The 16695-nt window shown below is 39.2% G+C and overlaps 1 protein-coding gene across 9 annotated transcripts in view; it reads left to right on the forward strand.

Annotated features, from left to right (window-relative positions):
* GTF2I (general transcription factor IIi) overlaps positions 1 to 13920 on the forward strand; it is an 82771-nt gene extending 68851 nt beyond the window's left edge. For 8 of the 9 annotated variants that reach the window (XM_088176910.1, XM_088176916.1, XM_088176919.1 and 5 more), the window contains 11 exons: positions 527 to 592; positions 1421 to 1604; positions 2465 to 2514; positions 3073 to 3183; positions 4017 to 4100; positions 4925 to 5108; positions 6042 to 6070; positions 7427 to 7492; positions 8777 to 8815; positions 11482 to 11544; positions 13406 to 13920. In XM_088176910.1, coding sequence (XP_088033036.1) covers positions 527 to 592; positions 1421 to 1604; positions 2465 to 2514; positions 3073 to 3183; positions 4017 to 4100; positions 4925 to 5108; positions 6042 to 6070; positions 7427 to 7492; positions 8777 to 8815; positions 11482 to 11528 — 860 coding nt within the window. In that variant the 3' untranslated portion in view covers positions 11529 to 11544; positions 13406 to 13920. Of the gene's footprint in view, positions 1 to 526; positions 593 to 1420; positions 1605 to 2464; positions 2515 to 3017; positions 3184 to 4016; positions 4101 to 4924; positions 5109 to 6041; positions 6071 to 7426; positions 7493 to 8776; positions 8816 to 11481; positions 11545 to 13405 lie in introns of those variants that run through there. The other variant, XM_088176918.1, reaches the window with a different exon arrangement.
* The last annotated feature ends 2775 nt before the right edge of the window (positions 13921 to 16695 follow it).

The raw sequence follows: 16695 nt of genomic DNA on the forward strand, positions 1-16695 counted from the left end.
AGTTTTGTAGATCAGCCATGGTCACTTAGTGCAGCCACGAGTAAACTGGCTTAGTAATTGCTCTGATGGCTGTCAGAAACAAAATCCTCTCTAGATGGACATTTAATCTTATCACTAAAGCAGAAACTGCCAGAGATTAAAGCTCTCAGGAGAGATGCATGTGTTTCAAGGCTCTGTCACTGAACATATGAGGAACTTTCTGCCACTATTATGGGTGCTGATAGTAAATTTTATGGTATCTGGTAGTAAATATTATGCTATCTGATAGTAAATTTGGATCAGTCTTGGATTAATTTCGCTTTTAATCACCTTTGCTTTATCTAGTGGCAGTATCTTTCAAAGCTTCAGGAAAATGAGGATTGATGTGGATATAGTTTTGCAGAATGAAAGCCATTTTGCACATTTTTACTGTCCTAGTAAATTGATTATCAAGCATAATAGTTTATTAAACATTTGTTAAAATGTTTTTCAAAGACTGATTCATTGAGTGAGTGTTGTTCTAATTCTTCCAATTTCCTCCTGGCAGAGGTGTGGAGTGCCAAAATCGCTAACTTAAAGCAGCAAGTTGAAAATCTTTTTAATGAAAAATGTGGTATGTTTATTGATTCTTTATTACTGACATGCCTTTCTTATGAACATGCAGTTAGATGAATGAGAGGTGTTCATATGTTTATTCCAGAAGTCCTGCAATCCTTGTGTGCCTTACAGTTTCCCAACTGAGTTCATTCTCATGTACTTGCAATCCAGTGTCACATTTCCACTAGTTACTTTACTTGGATTTGAAAATAGAGAAGTTGTAGTCGGATTACAATTGTTTTAATGATCCACAGACAGAGTGGTTCCACATACTGGCATATCATTTTAAGCTTTCAGCACTCTGCTTATAAATGGGACTTTGTATGACTGCATGACTCAAACCAGGTTATGGGTTATGGGTAGTATCTGGAAAATGTGCTCCATTATATTCCAGCACTTCTCCTAGTGCAGGCTGTTTGGAAATTAGTGACTTTTGGAAGTAATGGCTTCTTATTACTCTTCTGAGTGTGAGTTTTTGAACAAGAGCACTCATCTCACCTGCCCTTGGTGCTGTTCTCTGGAGGAGGAGGCAGAATGCATTGCCTTCAACAAAGTGGCATACAGCTAGGATAGTCTTGTATGCAAACCAAGCCAGTGGCATGAGCTGCAAATTACTAATTTTCAGCAAATTATGGTGAAATTATGCAACAGAATGAGTTACATTTGAAACTGTTGATTTTCTTCCTGCATACTCATAGCTGTCACCAGAAAAGGCAAAACCTTCTGGTTCTGCCTAATAGAATGTGTATGTGTCAACTGCTCTACTCCATTTGTAGCAGAGCTATTCTGTGTCTGTACACATCACTTACCTGACTGGTCCCTTAATAGCTCTGTTGCCTTTCAGGGGAAGCAATGGGACTCAATGGGCCAATGAGGGTGCCCTATGGACTGTTTGAATCCTTCCCAGACGTTTTCCACGTGGAAGGACTGCCTGAGGGGGTGCCCTTCCGCCAACCTTCAACTTTTGGGATTCCAAGACTAGAGAAGATCCTGAGAAATAAATCCAAAATTAAATTTATTATTAAAAAGTAAGGCTCCCATATGTCTTTGATAATCTGTTCTATGAGAATTGAAATGTAGACCAAAAAATGAAATTGTGTTGCCAAGTTGCTGAATTACTCTATAAAATACACACTGGAATATTTTTAGTACTTGAGGAAGGTCAGAAAGCTCTTGTGCAAGTGGAATAAGGTACAATAATATATTTGTTCTGAAAGACTCTTAGACTTTGTTGTGAGAGGAAGAGCAAGTCCATATATCTTAATCCATCACAATTATCACATTGTTGATTTAGTTCCTACTGCAAGGAACACTTATGGCTATTCATAAAGCTTGTTGGTTATGTATTGAGAGCTGAGGAATGGAGATTATTTTAATGAAGACTGTAAGAATTTTGTTTCTTTTGCCTAGAAGAGGTTTAGATACTCTTGTGCTGGTGCAGAAACAGTGGCAAGAGAAGTTACAAGGACATGTAGTGATAGAACAAAGGAGAATGTCTTTAAACTGAGAGAGAGCAGGGTTAAATTAGATATTTGGAATAATTTTTCACTGGGAGGGTGGTGAGGCCCTGGCACAGGTTGCCCAGAGAAGCTGGGGCTGCCCCATCCCTGGAAGTGTTCAAGGCCAGGTTGGAAATCTTGAGCAACTTGGTCTAGTAGAAGGTGTAACTGCCCAGGCAGGGGCAAGAAACTGGATGGGATTTAGGTTCCTTCCAGCTCAAACCAGTCTCAGATTCTGTGAAGTTATGGAGCTTCTCAGTCATTGCATTCTTGATTGTCTGTTTGGCTGAGAGGATATCACTTAGTTACCATTTTTAGAAAACAGGATTTTCTTCAATGTTGATGTTATAATTTTATTATTGAATGTAAAATGTTCAATCTGTTTGCAGGCCTGAGATGCTTGAGGCAGCTGTCAAAGAAAGTTCTAAAAGCTCCAAAAGTGAGTTTTACAACTGCTTAACTTTCTAGATAACAGTTTATTTCAAGGGTTAAATATTAATTATGAGAGCAGCATGGTGTTAAATTGCTGAAAGATTTATTCTATATTGCAGTTGCTTGGTTTGTTTGCTTGTTTGTTTGTTTTTAAGATGGGAAAAGCACTTATCAGCTACTGTTTAAATATAGCTCTAACAAGGGAGTATTAATTTTTTTAAGTTATTCACAAATAATTGTGCCTCTAATGTATTCTTTATTACATTCTATCAAAATGTAGCCAGTAATGTAGGATTCATAGGAGTTATTCAGGTCTAGAGATAAATTATTTGCCCCTAGTATGTGGATCATCTAAATGGCACACATGCCAGAGACACTAGTGCAGACAGCCAGTAAAAAATTGTGTCAGGTAGGTAGGTCATGGAATAAATGCTCCCATTTTGAAACTGAAACTAGGTCCTCTTTGAAAACTTTGCCAATATTTGTTGTTTTGCAATATTTTCTTTATAGATGAGACTGAAGATTTTGAGCTGTCTATAAATGTTTTCTAAATTAATCCTCTTAGGAAAAAATAATTCCTCCAGTAATGCCAATACAGAAAGGACCACAAAAAACACAGTAGTGAACAAAATTGCAGATGCTGAAGACTTAAACATCATTCAAGTAACCATACCAGGTGTGTATAGTGGCTGGTTTCACATCATAATACTTGTGCTAATATTCTTCCTGATATCTGTTTAGCTTGATAAAGTTTTTTCCTACAGTCAAGCTGGTTTGCTGAAATACAAGTCAAGAAAGAACATAAAGTTACCTTTTGTTTTTGCTGAGATGTTAAATATTATCTAATACTAATTCATATCTCATTAGTGGTATCTCTAGAATATTCTTAGTCCAACCACCTGATAGGAACTATCCACATTTTTATGATGCAATAAAATTAAATATTGATTTGCAGTTCTTGGCAACTTCCAGATGTCAGTACTTGAACTGAATTGAATGACCATGCAGGCTGAACTGCTTTGTCTTAACACCAATTACTGCTTTTTCTGTTGCATGCTGTGGCCATCTACTAAATGATCACTTTTGCTTTTACCTTTACATACCATTCTATATTCTGTAAGAAAGTAAATACAATTTATTGGTTTAAATTACTTTACGAAATCATCTCTAGACATCTCTAGATTCATCCCTGGGAGTGTTCAGGGCCAGGTTGAATGGGGCTTGGGGCAACCTCGTCTAGTGGAAGGTGTCCCTGCCCATGGCAGGGGTTTGGAACTGGATGTTCTTTAAAATTTCTTCCAAACCAAACCATTCTAGGATTCTGTAATTTCTTAGCAACCATCTGTTTTTGTGTAGTTCTACAATTCTGTGTTACTTCTATAATGAGGAATGAAGACAGTGCTTGTTAATAAGCTCTTGGGTATACCTGCTTTGAGTAAACATTCAGGGATAAACAAGCTTCAGGGGGGGAAATTTGTGCTTAATTCTTATTCTAACAATTTCTTCCAGGTGATGAAAGTGAGCGACTGCCAAAAGTAGAAAGTACCAGGCAATTGAGAGAGCAAGTAAATGATCTTTTTAGCAAGAAATTTGGTAATTGCTTCTTACTCTCCATTTTTATATAGGTGTGAGTGCAATTAATGTTGTTCATCCTGAAGTTACTGAATGAATATTCACTCACAGTGAATTATATATATGGTCATTAAAATGAACAAATGTGAGGATTGTATATGAATGTTGTGCTTTGACTCCAAAAATAATGTTTTGTAAGTGATATAGGCAGTTTGATGTTTTAAACCATGTCCTAAGAGTCCAGATTGCTTCATGGTTCTCCTTCCCTTTTCCTGTTTTCTCTGTCAACATGTATGAAGTATTTATTTTGGTGGCAGCTCCATGGTTCTTCTCAGGGCTTCATAATCCTGACTTCTTAATACTTGGGATTAGAGTAATTTTAAAAATGCAATTTAACCTTTTTGCTGTGTATAGTTTTGTTTGTTTTTTTTCCTTTGCATTGTACTGTAGTAATGGCCTGGGTTTCCTTGTCTGAAATTCCTTCACTTGTGCTGCATTGAATTGCTTTTCATAGCATTGCAGGAAACACTTTGTTTTCCTTCTATCTCTTTTTTTTAAAAAATCTCTTTTATCCTGTTTTCCAAGAGCAGAATCTGTGTTCTTCATATGCTGAACTGTCAGAGTTGGGAGTTGTGACTAATGCTCTCATAGTAATGTTCTTGAGTGTAATCCAGAACCTCATTTCTAACACTGTAATCATGTCATTGTCCAGTGAATTTTCATAGTTTCAGATCTGATAGAAAACTTGAAAGCTTGAAAGTTTGAATTTTGTTTCTTAATCATTTTTCTTCAGCGTAATCATAAATGCTGTAGGTTTGAAAATAAACATGATCTCTCTCACTTAGGTGAAGCCACTGGTATGAATTTTCCTGTGAAAGTTCCCTACAGAAAAATCACTAACAACCCTGGCTGTGTGTTGGTGGATGGAATGCCTCCAGGTGTGGCATTTAAAGCACCCAGTTATCTGGAAATCAACTCAATGAAGAAGATTTTGGAATCAGCAGAGTCTATCAAGTTTACTGTCGTTAGGTATGTAGCTGCCATTGATTAGATTGTGAGTGCAGCCTCATAGCTGGAATAAATGTGAGAGAATAGAAGTTTAGTACATCTTTAAATAGGTGTTGGCTCTTTTTGGATAACAATATATCAGGTCAAATGAAGCCCAGATGTTCCTAGCATGAATGAAGGAGGACATGTCCAATTCAGTATGACAAAAGGCAAATTACTAATATTGCATATTACAGCAAGATGTCTTTTGAGTTGAAATCTAATCATAATGTCTAAAAAAGTCCTATAGTTTTCTGGACCTTGCTCTCCCAGACATAATATCAAGTTTTGAGACAAGTCCAGAGCTCATTCGTTTCTATTCAATATTTTAAAATGCAATATTGTCCAATTACAATGTAAGGGAATTTCATTTGTATGTGTATATCTCCATAGACTATACACACATACACATATCCAATGTTAATTTGTATGCATGAAGCAGAACAGATCAAACTTGGGAATCATTCTAAGGAGGAAGTGAAAATAAAAATGGATCAGTTTCTGTAACTTCTAAAATCCTAGATGACTTCACAGGAGTTTAAAACTTTCAGTTTATCTTTAGAGAGAGGAATTTCTTAAGCAGATTTTACTAAGGGGTCTGAATTCTCGACCTCAGTCATGACATACTCTAACCAAAAGGACTTTCATGTGTTTTTTAATTGAACCCTGAAGAAAAGGTGACCCCTTGCTAAGTAGCAGTGACTGAGGGAAGGGTTTAGCTCTTCCCATATATGTTACTTTTCAAAATGCTAGTTTTGAAGAACCAAAGCGTCCAAGAGCTGCTAGTCCTTCTGTTTTACTTGACTTTATTTTCATTTTTTTAGCATGACCTGTGTTATAGAAAGTATGGGGGGTTAGATTGGGAGGAAATGCCATGCAGTGCATTTTAGAATCAGGTTGTCTTCTTTTTTCCAGACCGTTTCCAGGACTTGTGATTAACAATTGTAAGTATTTATGAGTCACTGATGACAAATTTTTATTTTATTTTTGTAACCTACCAAGATTCATTTTCTACATTGTGTCATAGTGGCAGAGGCCCCAGGTTGTTAAGGTCTCTGTAACTCTTGCCTATGTATTTCTCATTAAGATTTCCTGACTAAACATGTATGTACTGTTAACTTGAGGGCAGGGAGATAAATTTACATTTAAGCAGCATAAAATTAACATTGACTTGATATGAAAATGCAAGACTCTGATTTTGTATTTTTCAGCTACAGAGTTCCAGAGAAATTTAGGATCCTGATTGAGCAACACACATGAGAGTTCTTACAATGCAGATTTAAATCCACCACAGTAGCAGTTAATAAGCAAGAGCTTTCCAGTAGCTGCATAACCCTGTTCCAGTGAAAAATTCTGCTGAAACTATAACTTTTTAGAGAGGCATACTCTAGTTAGCTGAAGTGCTATGGCAAATTTGGCCTTGACAATGAAATTGTTTGGGGTATTGGGAGGGAAAGGTATCATGTTTTGGTTGCTAAATAATTGTGACCTGGTTGTTAGATGTAATTTAGGAGAAAAAACAAACGACAAAGACTGTCACTACAGTGCTCCCTGTGTCGTGTTCTTTGTGAGCCAATGTCTGACTAGAAATTCAGAGGCCAAATAATCTGTCACAAATTGGCTTTACCCAGTTTGAGCCATAGCAGCCCGGTGTTTGTTGCCACCAGTGTATCCCAGCTTACAAACTGAGCTCTATGCACTGCAAGTATGAGATGTTCTCAAAAAGATACTGTAGCCAAGAACTCCCACTGACCTGCTCACAGACCTAGGTGCACTTCTGAGGTGGGAGAGATCTCTTTGTAAGGGGGAGCCTTCCAGGCAAGTAAAGGTGTAATAGTATTTCCAGGGAATTCAGCTGGAAATGAAAGAATCCATTGAACTGCTGTCAATTTAACATAAGTTGAACACATAATGTGTGTTGGGATTTGGGGAGCAGATTGGTCATGGACCACATGAAGTTTGGGCATTAGCTGTGTCCACTAATTATGATCAAAATGATCTTATACTGATGGATAGATACCAAGGTGAATGATTGAAAGGCTTTGAGCCAACTGCTTGTGAGTATGATGTTTTATTCTTCATCTGAGGACCACGTGGAAACGTAAGAGGAAATTTTTGGTGCTTGCATGCAAGACAGGGAATGCCTTTCCTGTAGCAGAAAGAATTGAACTGCATCTCAATCAGTGTTAGTCCCCTGTTCATGTGACAAGTTTCAAGATTTGCAGTTTCAAAGGTTGTCCTCGTGTTGAATGTGAACCATTTTCATTGTGAAGTAAAGCAATCATTGTGTCTAATCTTAGACCTGCTGGAAGAAGCAGAAGCAGAAGCACCATCAACATCACCAGCAGCAGCCACAGTCCTACCAGGTGATGCAGTGTGACAGTGTCTTTGCAGGAGGGGTGGGGTTTGGAGTTCTGCATCCTATTGGCAGATGTCATTAGCAGTCATGTCCCAGGTACAAGGTGCTCATGATGAGCCATTTCATTTTGAGAAATGGTGTGCAACATTTTAATAGCTGTAGTGGGAAGTGCCTCTGCTTTCTTCAACCTGTGTCATTGGTGTGTTCCTTGATTGGATTTTTACAGATGATGAGTGAGCTGGAAAGAAAGATTAGTGGGGGGCCATGTGTAAAGGCAGTTCAGTATCCATTTATTAATGTCTGCTTAACTCAAATGTGTGCATGTGCAGCATAGCTGGCAGTGGGGTCTGGATGGAATTTCTGCCTGCTGCCAAGCTCTGTAACTCTGCTTGGTTGTGTGTGGGACTGCACACACATCCCCTGTCTTAGTCTGAACAGAGAACTTAGCTTTGGGCTTTGAATTAACTACAGTAAATGTGGTTGAGCAACTTTGCTTTAGTCCAATACAGCTTCTAAATGTTCATATACCTTTTAAAAATATGTACCCTAAGTTGGAGTAGTGTGGGGAAAACTTCTGCAATTGGCTGAATAAATCATTACACAAAGAGTCTGGGAAACTAAGAGAAAACATCTGATAAACATTTTAAGAGTAAGGGACACTTGTATGATGAAAATTCTTATAAAGGAAACTTCTGGTTCTGTGTTTAGGTGTGGAGGTGTGGGAGGGAGGAGATCAGCTGCTCGTGGTCTGTGAGCTTGCTGTAGTCTGTTGGTCCCTAACATCTGCACTATTAAAAGGTTACATGGTTTTCCTAGAACATGTTCATCTATAATCCATGCAGAGATAGCAGAAAACTCAGCATGGAATTAAAGCATACTTCTTGTCCTCTGTTATGCACCTTCCCACTCTCCCCCAAAGTACACATTCTTGCCCCCAAAGACAATGCTTAGGAGAAGTGGTGGTGACTCTTTCTTTAAGCTGTTCCAAATGTGGTGTATTCTGTGCAAATGCATGTTATGTTGTTCTGTGTCCTGGTGATATGTCTGCCACAGTGAACCATTCTTAGAAGAGAAGGTGTTACATAGTTGAATGTAATAAATGTTTGGGGTTTTTTTATATTTTGTTGTAGACTATAGAAAGCTACACAAATTGATTTCAGACAAAGAGATACGAGTCTGATTGTTAAAGAAAAATGAAGTGCTTTTTTCAGGGAAAACTTTATTTCCATAATCTGATTCATCTTGTTGAAACTATATTCATATTCATTTGACTGTATTTTTTTCATTTAAGAGCCAGGTGAACCAAGCCATATAGAAGTATCTCTAGGAGGTAAGTGATTGTCTTCAGTTCTTATCAACAAAATTTTTACATAATGCTGAACAAAGTTCCATCTTTTTTTAAAGTCAGGTCTGTCAAAACCAAGAAAGCTCTATTATTGGTTCCTGGCACATTTCTTCAGTTAAAGTAATATAATATTGCATCATGTGAAAAATACTTAGCAGCAAAAAATACTATTACTATTGAAATAATTTTACAAAAGAGTTCTATGAATTCCTCATGGTTGGTGAGTCATAGGCTCTGAGTGACTGTTCATATCCTGAACATTTACTTATTCAGTGCAGTAGTTTCCACAATTGATGCAAGTGAGTGATTGTCATCATCAGGAGCTCTGAATGCCACATTGGCTTAGGTATACTGTGTTGGGGGCAAGGGAATGGAGTATTGTTGTTCTTCTAGCACCTAAACTCTGGAAAACATTCAGCTTTCCTATGGTCCAAGAATGTACTTGAGTTGTATCCTTTTCAGATAGAATCATTAATTTGGAAAAGCCATCTAAAAGCATCAAGTCTAACTGTTGTGTAGCCATGGAAAGGGATTTTAACCCTTTAAGTGAGGCAGAAATAAGATGCACAGCTACATGGTCATCTTTCATGACAGGAAAGAAAGAGCCAAGTTTATTGAGAAACACAGTTGGTTTTATAGCATGACTGCAACTCCCAGAGTAGAGAAAAGGAGATTGGTTCAGAGAGAAGACACCCCATTGCCAGGGCCTGGGCACACACCACAACAGGGGTTCTATCTTTGTTATTAATTCCTTTTTATTTTGACCAAATGATCACCCTGGGAGAAATTCTCCCTGGCCTTGAGCTGGACCAGCTTATCAGCTGGGAACAGAGCTGAGAAGCTCCAGCCTGGAATATTTTTCAGGCCGTAATTTTCTTACTTTCTCAATATGTGTCCCACACTGTTGCCCCAGTACTGCCCAGCTCACCACTGAAGCATCTCTCCAAGTGCCCCATCCTCATGGCTTTTCAATGCCTCCAAGAACGGTGACTCCACCACTTCCCTGGGCAGCCTTTGCCAGGGCTTGACAACCCTTCTGGTGCAGAAGTGTTTTCTAGTACATAGGTGTATGTAAGACCAAGGAAGCTGTGGGTTTTGTATCCCCCATGTGTTTTTGCATGTGGTGTCTGTGCATTAGAAATGCTGCATTGACCTGAGAGTTGGGATGTTGTTGTCTGCTGTGTGCTCTGCTCCTGGCAGTGCTGCCTTTGCTCTACCCCAGCCTGTCAGCTCAGCCCTGGATGGCCACAGCTGGCTCTGCCGTGGTTCCAAGGTGCTCTGGTAATTTGCTGGGGTGCTGCCTTCGTGTCAGGTGGTCCCCAGAAGGGTTTGCTGATGTGTCTGTGGCAACTCAATGGCAACACAGCCAACAGCCCTGGGATGGTGGCTGCTGTGCATCAACACCCTTCATCTTGAGACTCTCAGCTTTGATTCATTCCCTAATCCTGCTCACATTGCCCCCAAAGAGAAAGCAGCAAAGCTCAGTGCTCCTGTTCCTCTGTAGCCTTTTCCATAGAAATGCCCTTGGCAGTCTCCATTGCTTCACTCTCCCCACCTGTCGTGTCATTGAACTCCAAGCCAAGCCAAGTGAAGATTCTCAACCAGAATGAGTGTTACAAGCTGCGTTACAGGTTCCCTCCAAGGTTTTAAGTCAGTCTTTCTTGGAGTATGGACTGTCCCTGTTGCAGCAATCAAGACAGAAAGAAGGCAAACATTAGAGTCACAGCAGAGCTGAGCTGCAGATTTTAAGTTCACAGTTAAGAAGGCTGGAATATCAGATGTCTTTATCATGCCAAAACTCCATGGGATTGCTGAAGTAGGAGAAATACAGTTGTTCCTGAATACTGTCATGTGGAGGAAATTCAACTGTGGGCCTTCAGTGTGATGGTTTGGAAGAGATACAAAAACATATTTATGAATTTGTCATCCAAAACTGGCTTCAGACACTGTAACTACAGAAATGTTTTTGTGAAAAGCCATACAGTGGCCAAAATCACTTCAGAGCTAGGCTGGAAGATATAAAATAATCGTGGTGAAACAGCTTGGCTTTGGAGGGATGAATTACTCTCACCCCAAACCTTCCAAACAACTTCCATACAAGTTGGAAAAACCAATTTCCTTCCAACATCATATTCTCTGTAAAAAGAGCAGAATCAGTCTTTGGGTCATATGGACAGTGCTACACAGACACAAGATTCCTTTGATTTACCTCCAAGCATCCCTGTAATGAATAAAACTGTATCAAAAGGTGATGACTGCTTTAGCCAACATGACTTTTTAAAAAACATATCATAATGCCTTCCTGTGTGATACTCTGCTTTGAAAATTAGCTGGGGTAAAAATTTGCTTTGGATAGACTGAAGTAGAATAATGCAGAAATCTGTATCATTGAGAGAGAAGCAGTCCTACTAATGCCAATTTTATTTCCATTCATTAAGAACTAGACTACTCTATGATCCTAAGCTGCTTTACATTGCAGTGGAAATGGTAATTTCTACAGAATCAGATAGCTGTGAATATGCTTTTATTTATTATTACTACTTTAAAAAGATAATGCTTTTCTTATTTTTATAAATTTTTACTTAAGTACAACAGTAAAAAAATTGATGGGGAAGTTCCACATTTTTCATTCACCATTACTTTTTTAACAGATAATACAGAAACAGAGTTAAAGGAAGATCCAGACCTGACCTCATAGACCTCATCAATACTGGGTAAAAGAATTTAGTGTTTCTTGAAGTCAACACCTGTTAAGGGATAATATTTTTAAATTTTTGGCTGGGGAAAGGAGAGATGAAATATAATACTCAATGTCAGAACGTGCCAGTGCTTTAGTTGTGAATTATTTTATGTGTCTTAGTTCTCACATATATCAGATGTTTTGCACTTTCTTATCCAAATACAATATAAAGCACACTGTGTTCAAATTTTTAAGGAAGTCCTATAAAAATGAGGCCTAAAATGTATGATGATAATCACATACCTCAGAAGCAGAGCAACTGAAAGCTGAAGGAATTAGTGTTTATGAGAAGCTCTGACATGGTTGTGTGAAAAAGCATTATTATTCCTGGTAACACACAGATATTTCCAAATCATGATTGAGAAGGAAAGCTCTTCACTGTGATTGCAGTATTGTCTGAGCTTGGGACACTCAGTAAAACTGTGATGACAAACCAATCTCCTTTAAGAGTTTTCTTTTCTTTCTTTTCATAAATTAAACTTCTATGAAAAGCCTAGTTTAATTTACAATGCCCAAATGTAGCCGTGGAAAGGGGTTTTAACCCTTTAAGTGCAGCAGAAATAAGATGCACAGCTACATGGTCGTCTGTCATGACAGGAAGAAAGAGCCAAGTTTATTCAGAAACACCCTTGGTTTTATAGCATGACTGCAACTCCCAGAGTAGAGAAAAGGTGATTGGTTCAGAGAGAAGACACCCCATTGCCAGGGCCTGGGCACACACCACAACAGGGGTTCTATCTTTGTTATTAATTCCTTTTTATTTTGACCAAATTATCACCCTGGGAGAAATTCTCCCTAGCCTTGATCTGGACCAGCTCATGGGCTGGGAACAGAGCTGAGAAGCTTCAGCCTGGAATATTTTTCAGGCTGTAATTTTCTTACTTTCTCAATATGTGTGCCTACACCCAAATGTCCAAATCTTTTTCTTACTCTATTTTTAACATCACTTATTCCTAAAAATCATGTTTTTGTGATGGTGGAAAGCAATGTTAGCAATGCTATCACATCACCAAATCTTAAATGCTGACCCACATGGTTTGGAGAAAACGGTGTTACTTCTTTGCATTTCAGTGTTTTGGTAATACTGAAACCCAAATATCTTCCTTATTATGCAGTGTTTGATAATTCAGCAATATGATTTGATTGGTATAAAGTTAAATGGAGCATTGGTTAGGGGAGCCTGGAGCCTGTGGGTTTCATTCCTGGCACCATCTAAGTTTTTGGAGCTGAGGGACAGCCTTGTCCCTCCATCCCTACAGCATGAACACAGCCCAGGACACAGGAGGAGACATCAGGACAATGAAATGATGTGGTAGAAAATAGCAGGAGCTGACAAATCAGCATCCCAACTGTCTGTGCCCTGAGCACTACAGGCACAGCAATGGGGGTCTTCTTAAATCACTGAAGTCTGTGTTGGAGGTATTTGTCATAAAAATGAATGTGGCAGGATAAAATATATTAAAGGAAAAACTTTGATTCATCATGAAACACACTGCAGCCAGTGAGATATAAAAAACCCATGTCACTTGTCAATTAAAGGTCACAGAAATGTTGCCTGAGCAGTGGCTGCACAATTTGATGCTGCAGTGGTTAAGAGTTTTGGATGCTTTAGGCCATCCACTGAATTTATACTAAAATAAATATTTGTTCTAAATCCTGACAGAAACCACTCAAGCACACATTTAATCTCATCTTTATGGGGAGCAATATTCAGCTTCTGCATGCTTGCTGAATCTAGGCCTAAAGAACTGGAAAATATAATACAAACTGCTCATGGTTGTAATAAGACACAAGTTCAATAAAACTAACTTACTTTTTTATTTTCTCTTACCTAGTCAGAAGCTTCCCGTTCTGAGAAGACCCTGCTGGGCCTGTCCAGAGCTGTGTATTATAATTGTATAAGAGAAGTATCTTCTATACAAACACTTTTATACTATTAGATAGAAATGTCTACTTTTTCAGCAGTTCTGTGAATTGACCTAAATCAAAGAATAACTGTAGATTTGGAATGTCTGCGTTTTCTTTGGAATATATTTTGAGGACTAAAATGCATTGCTGCAGCAATGCTGGGGAGAGACAGGGATTAAAATCAACAGGGACTTAACTGAGGCTGTCTACAGTTTCCAGTAAAGGTGAATTTTACTGTACCTGAATGCATCCTACCTTTTGTAAGGAAAAATTCCTGCAAAGAGTTCCGTTTGTTTACTTCGGAGGAAAAAACCTCCACATTCGTTTTCAGCATTAATTTAATGGCTCATTGGACAATAGTATCTGTATATTTGAGCTAATTTTTCCTGTTTTATCTATCACAGTTTATATGTTTTTCCTAAATAAAAGATAAACTGGTTCACTTGATGGTTAGTGTGCATTATTGAGATTGGCTGTGCATGGTTTTGGAAACCAACTGAAATTAAATTCCATCATAGTTTGTACTGTACAGTTCTGGCTATATGATAATCTCTAAAAATGCAGATTATTCGTAAAGGTTTCTCTTTTACTGGAGTGAATTTGAGATGATTGCATTATGCACAAATGGCAAATCATATTCCCTGGTGAAGAAATAGAGACCTTTCTGATGTTTTTCATGACTGTCCATGCAGTATGCTGTTATGTCTTTTACAACAAATCAAGTCCTAGCAGTAATTTTGTAGGCAGGTGGAACATGCTGCAGCATGGTTATTTCCTGCCAGCAAAGAAGTAAGGTTCAGTCATGCCTTTGAGACTGAATCCAGCTCTGAGTGGGTCATGTGGTTATATCTTCAATGAAAATTTTAAGCCTTAAATTCAATTGAGTGCAGTGTCTGTTCCCTGGGAGCAACCTGAAATTCAGCAGCTAAATTCAGAGCAGCATGCTTCTGTCATTCTGGACATTAGGGAGATCTTGTGTTTCACAGCATGCACATCTAGATGCTCCCACTTCAGTACTGGGACCTTGGTGCTGGAGATGTCAGCAGGGGCAGGGTTAGCTCCATGCTGAGGCATTTTGAAAAGCTCATCCTGGTCCTGTCTTCTCTCCAGACAGGAGCTGGTGGTGGCTGGTGCCATGCTGCCTTCCTGCCTCAGCAGACAGCTGTTCCCAGCTGTTCCCAGCCCCATGGAGTGAGTCCAGCTGCTGTCCCTTACCTGTTAACCCAGCCATGTGGGCACTGTACACATGATAACCACCAACACATTTGCCTGCTGCTCACTTGAACAGACTTGCTGAGCTAATGAACCTCCAGCAGTACTTTGGCACCAGGTTTCACATTTGCTTCTGGACACATTTAGAATGGGGAAATGAGATAATGCAGCTTTCCCCAGGTTTCAGCTGGCTTGACTTCCCCTTCTGAAAAAGCTGGATGCTTCATTCCTTCTTTACTCACAGCCCTTTTTAGGAGGCACTTGTAGCACAGCTGCCTGCCCAGGGTCTATTGCAGTGGAGTCATTACTGCTCACTCAAAATGAGGGCAGTGTCTCAGCAAAGGAACTGGGAAAATTAATTCCAGGGTATTGCCTTGTCAAGTGTGGAACAGCACAGTGGTTCTACTGAAACTTAGTATGCAGGAGCTGAAAGAAAAATGAAGTGAAAGTGTTTGCAATGGTTTTGCTGGAAGGACTGAAGTCTTTACATGGTGCATCACGAATGGTCTGCTGCTGGCTGGGCAGTAATGCTGATGGGTGTGTTGGCACTCAAAGCTCAAGGCTCTTTTTGGTCTCAGACATTTTGAGTTGTATCCAGTTGAGAAAAATTAGTCTGACAATTACAGCAATATTTATACCTTCCAAATACCAATTCAATATTAAGAAATTACCTATATTCCTAACAGTTAGCAGACTTTTAGGATGTTCACCATGTATGAAAATCTCACTCATTTTCAAACCAGTAGTACATGAGATACGCCCTAAAAAGCCTTGGCTGTACTAATAAATAAATGAGTAAATGAAATTCCAGTAACTTACTAGAGCTCTGACTAGTTGTTGTCCAAGCAGGGAAGGTTTGTGGTGACAAAGAAGCAGACAGGTATTTTTTTTCTCATGTTTTACTGAACTTTAAAAGCCTGTCTTGTGCAGTGGACTGGCTCCTTTCTCTTAAATGGGAATTTTGGATCCAAGTAGTGTAGGATTCAGGGTGTCCATGGTGGAACTGGGCATTCCTCAGATATGGCACCATGGCTTTTCTCACAGCATAACCACCAGCTGAGGGCCAGTATCTCTGTGATGCAGTTGCTGGCCAGTGTTCTTCTCTTGGAAGTTGGAGTTTTCCACATATAAAATTTGAACTCCTTCTTCTTTGTTTCTTTTCATGTCTGTCCTGTCAGAGACCGACAGCCAAGAGGGGGGCAGGCTGTCATTTCTGTCATCGTGTAACAGCTGTCTGCTATCAGTGACATAAGAAAAGCCTCCCTTGGCTCTGTAATAAATTAAGCTGAAATTTAAACTACTAAAAATCAAAAATATCATTTTGAACGAAGATTAGGGTGGCATTCCTTCCATCCACTCTTATATCCCGAGAGGTTTTGGTACTAGTTTTGGGTGGATCAGTGCCAAAAAGAGGATAGTCCATTTGCCTAAGAAACTCTTAACCTTCAGCATTCCATCTTCATCAACCTTGACTGAAATCCATCCTCTGAAGTCTTATGTGAGCTGTTCCCACTCCAAAGCAGTGGGGTCTTGCTGAGGGCACTGCTTCCAGCTTGGTCTGAAGGACCTGGATCTTCTCCATCCCTCTCAAAATGTGTTCAGATCCAAGCCTTGTTTCCCAAAACTTGAATCAGTTCATGAACTCTAAACTTGCATTGTGGTTTGACACTGGCCCGATGCCAGGCACCCACAAAAGTCATTCACTTTCCCTTCCCTGCCACAGCTGGGCAGAGGAGAGAGAAAAATTCAATGAAGGTTTCATTAGTTGAGATAAGGACTGGGAGAAAACACTCTAAGGGCAAAACAGGCTCAATTTAGAGATACAAAGTGAATTTTGGCTTAGAGATACAAAGTAAATTTGTTACTAACAAAATCAGAGGAGGATAATGAGAAGTAAAATAAGTCCTTAAAAACACCTTTTTTCCCCCAACCCCTCCATCCTTCCCACTGACAGCACAGGGAGCCAGGGCATGGGGATTTGGTCAGTTCATCACTGAGATTTTCT

This window comes from Sturnus vulgaris, chromosome 21 (assembly GCF_052056855.1).
Source record: "Sturnus vulgaris isolate bStuVul1 chromosome 21, bStuVul1.hap1, whole genome shotgun sequence".
NCBI lineage: Eukaryota > Metazoa > Chordata > Aves > Passeriformes > Sturnidae > Sturnus > Sturnus vulgaris.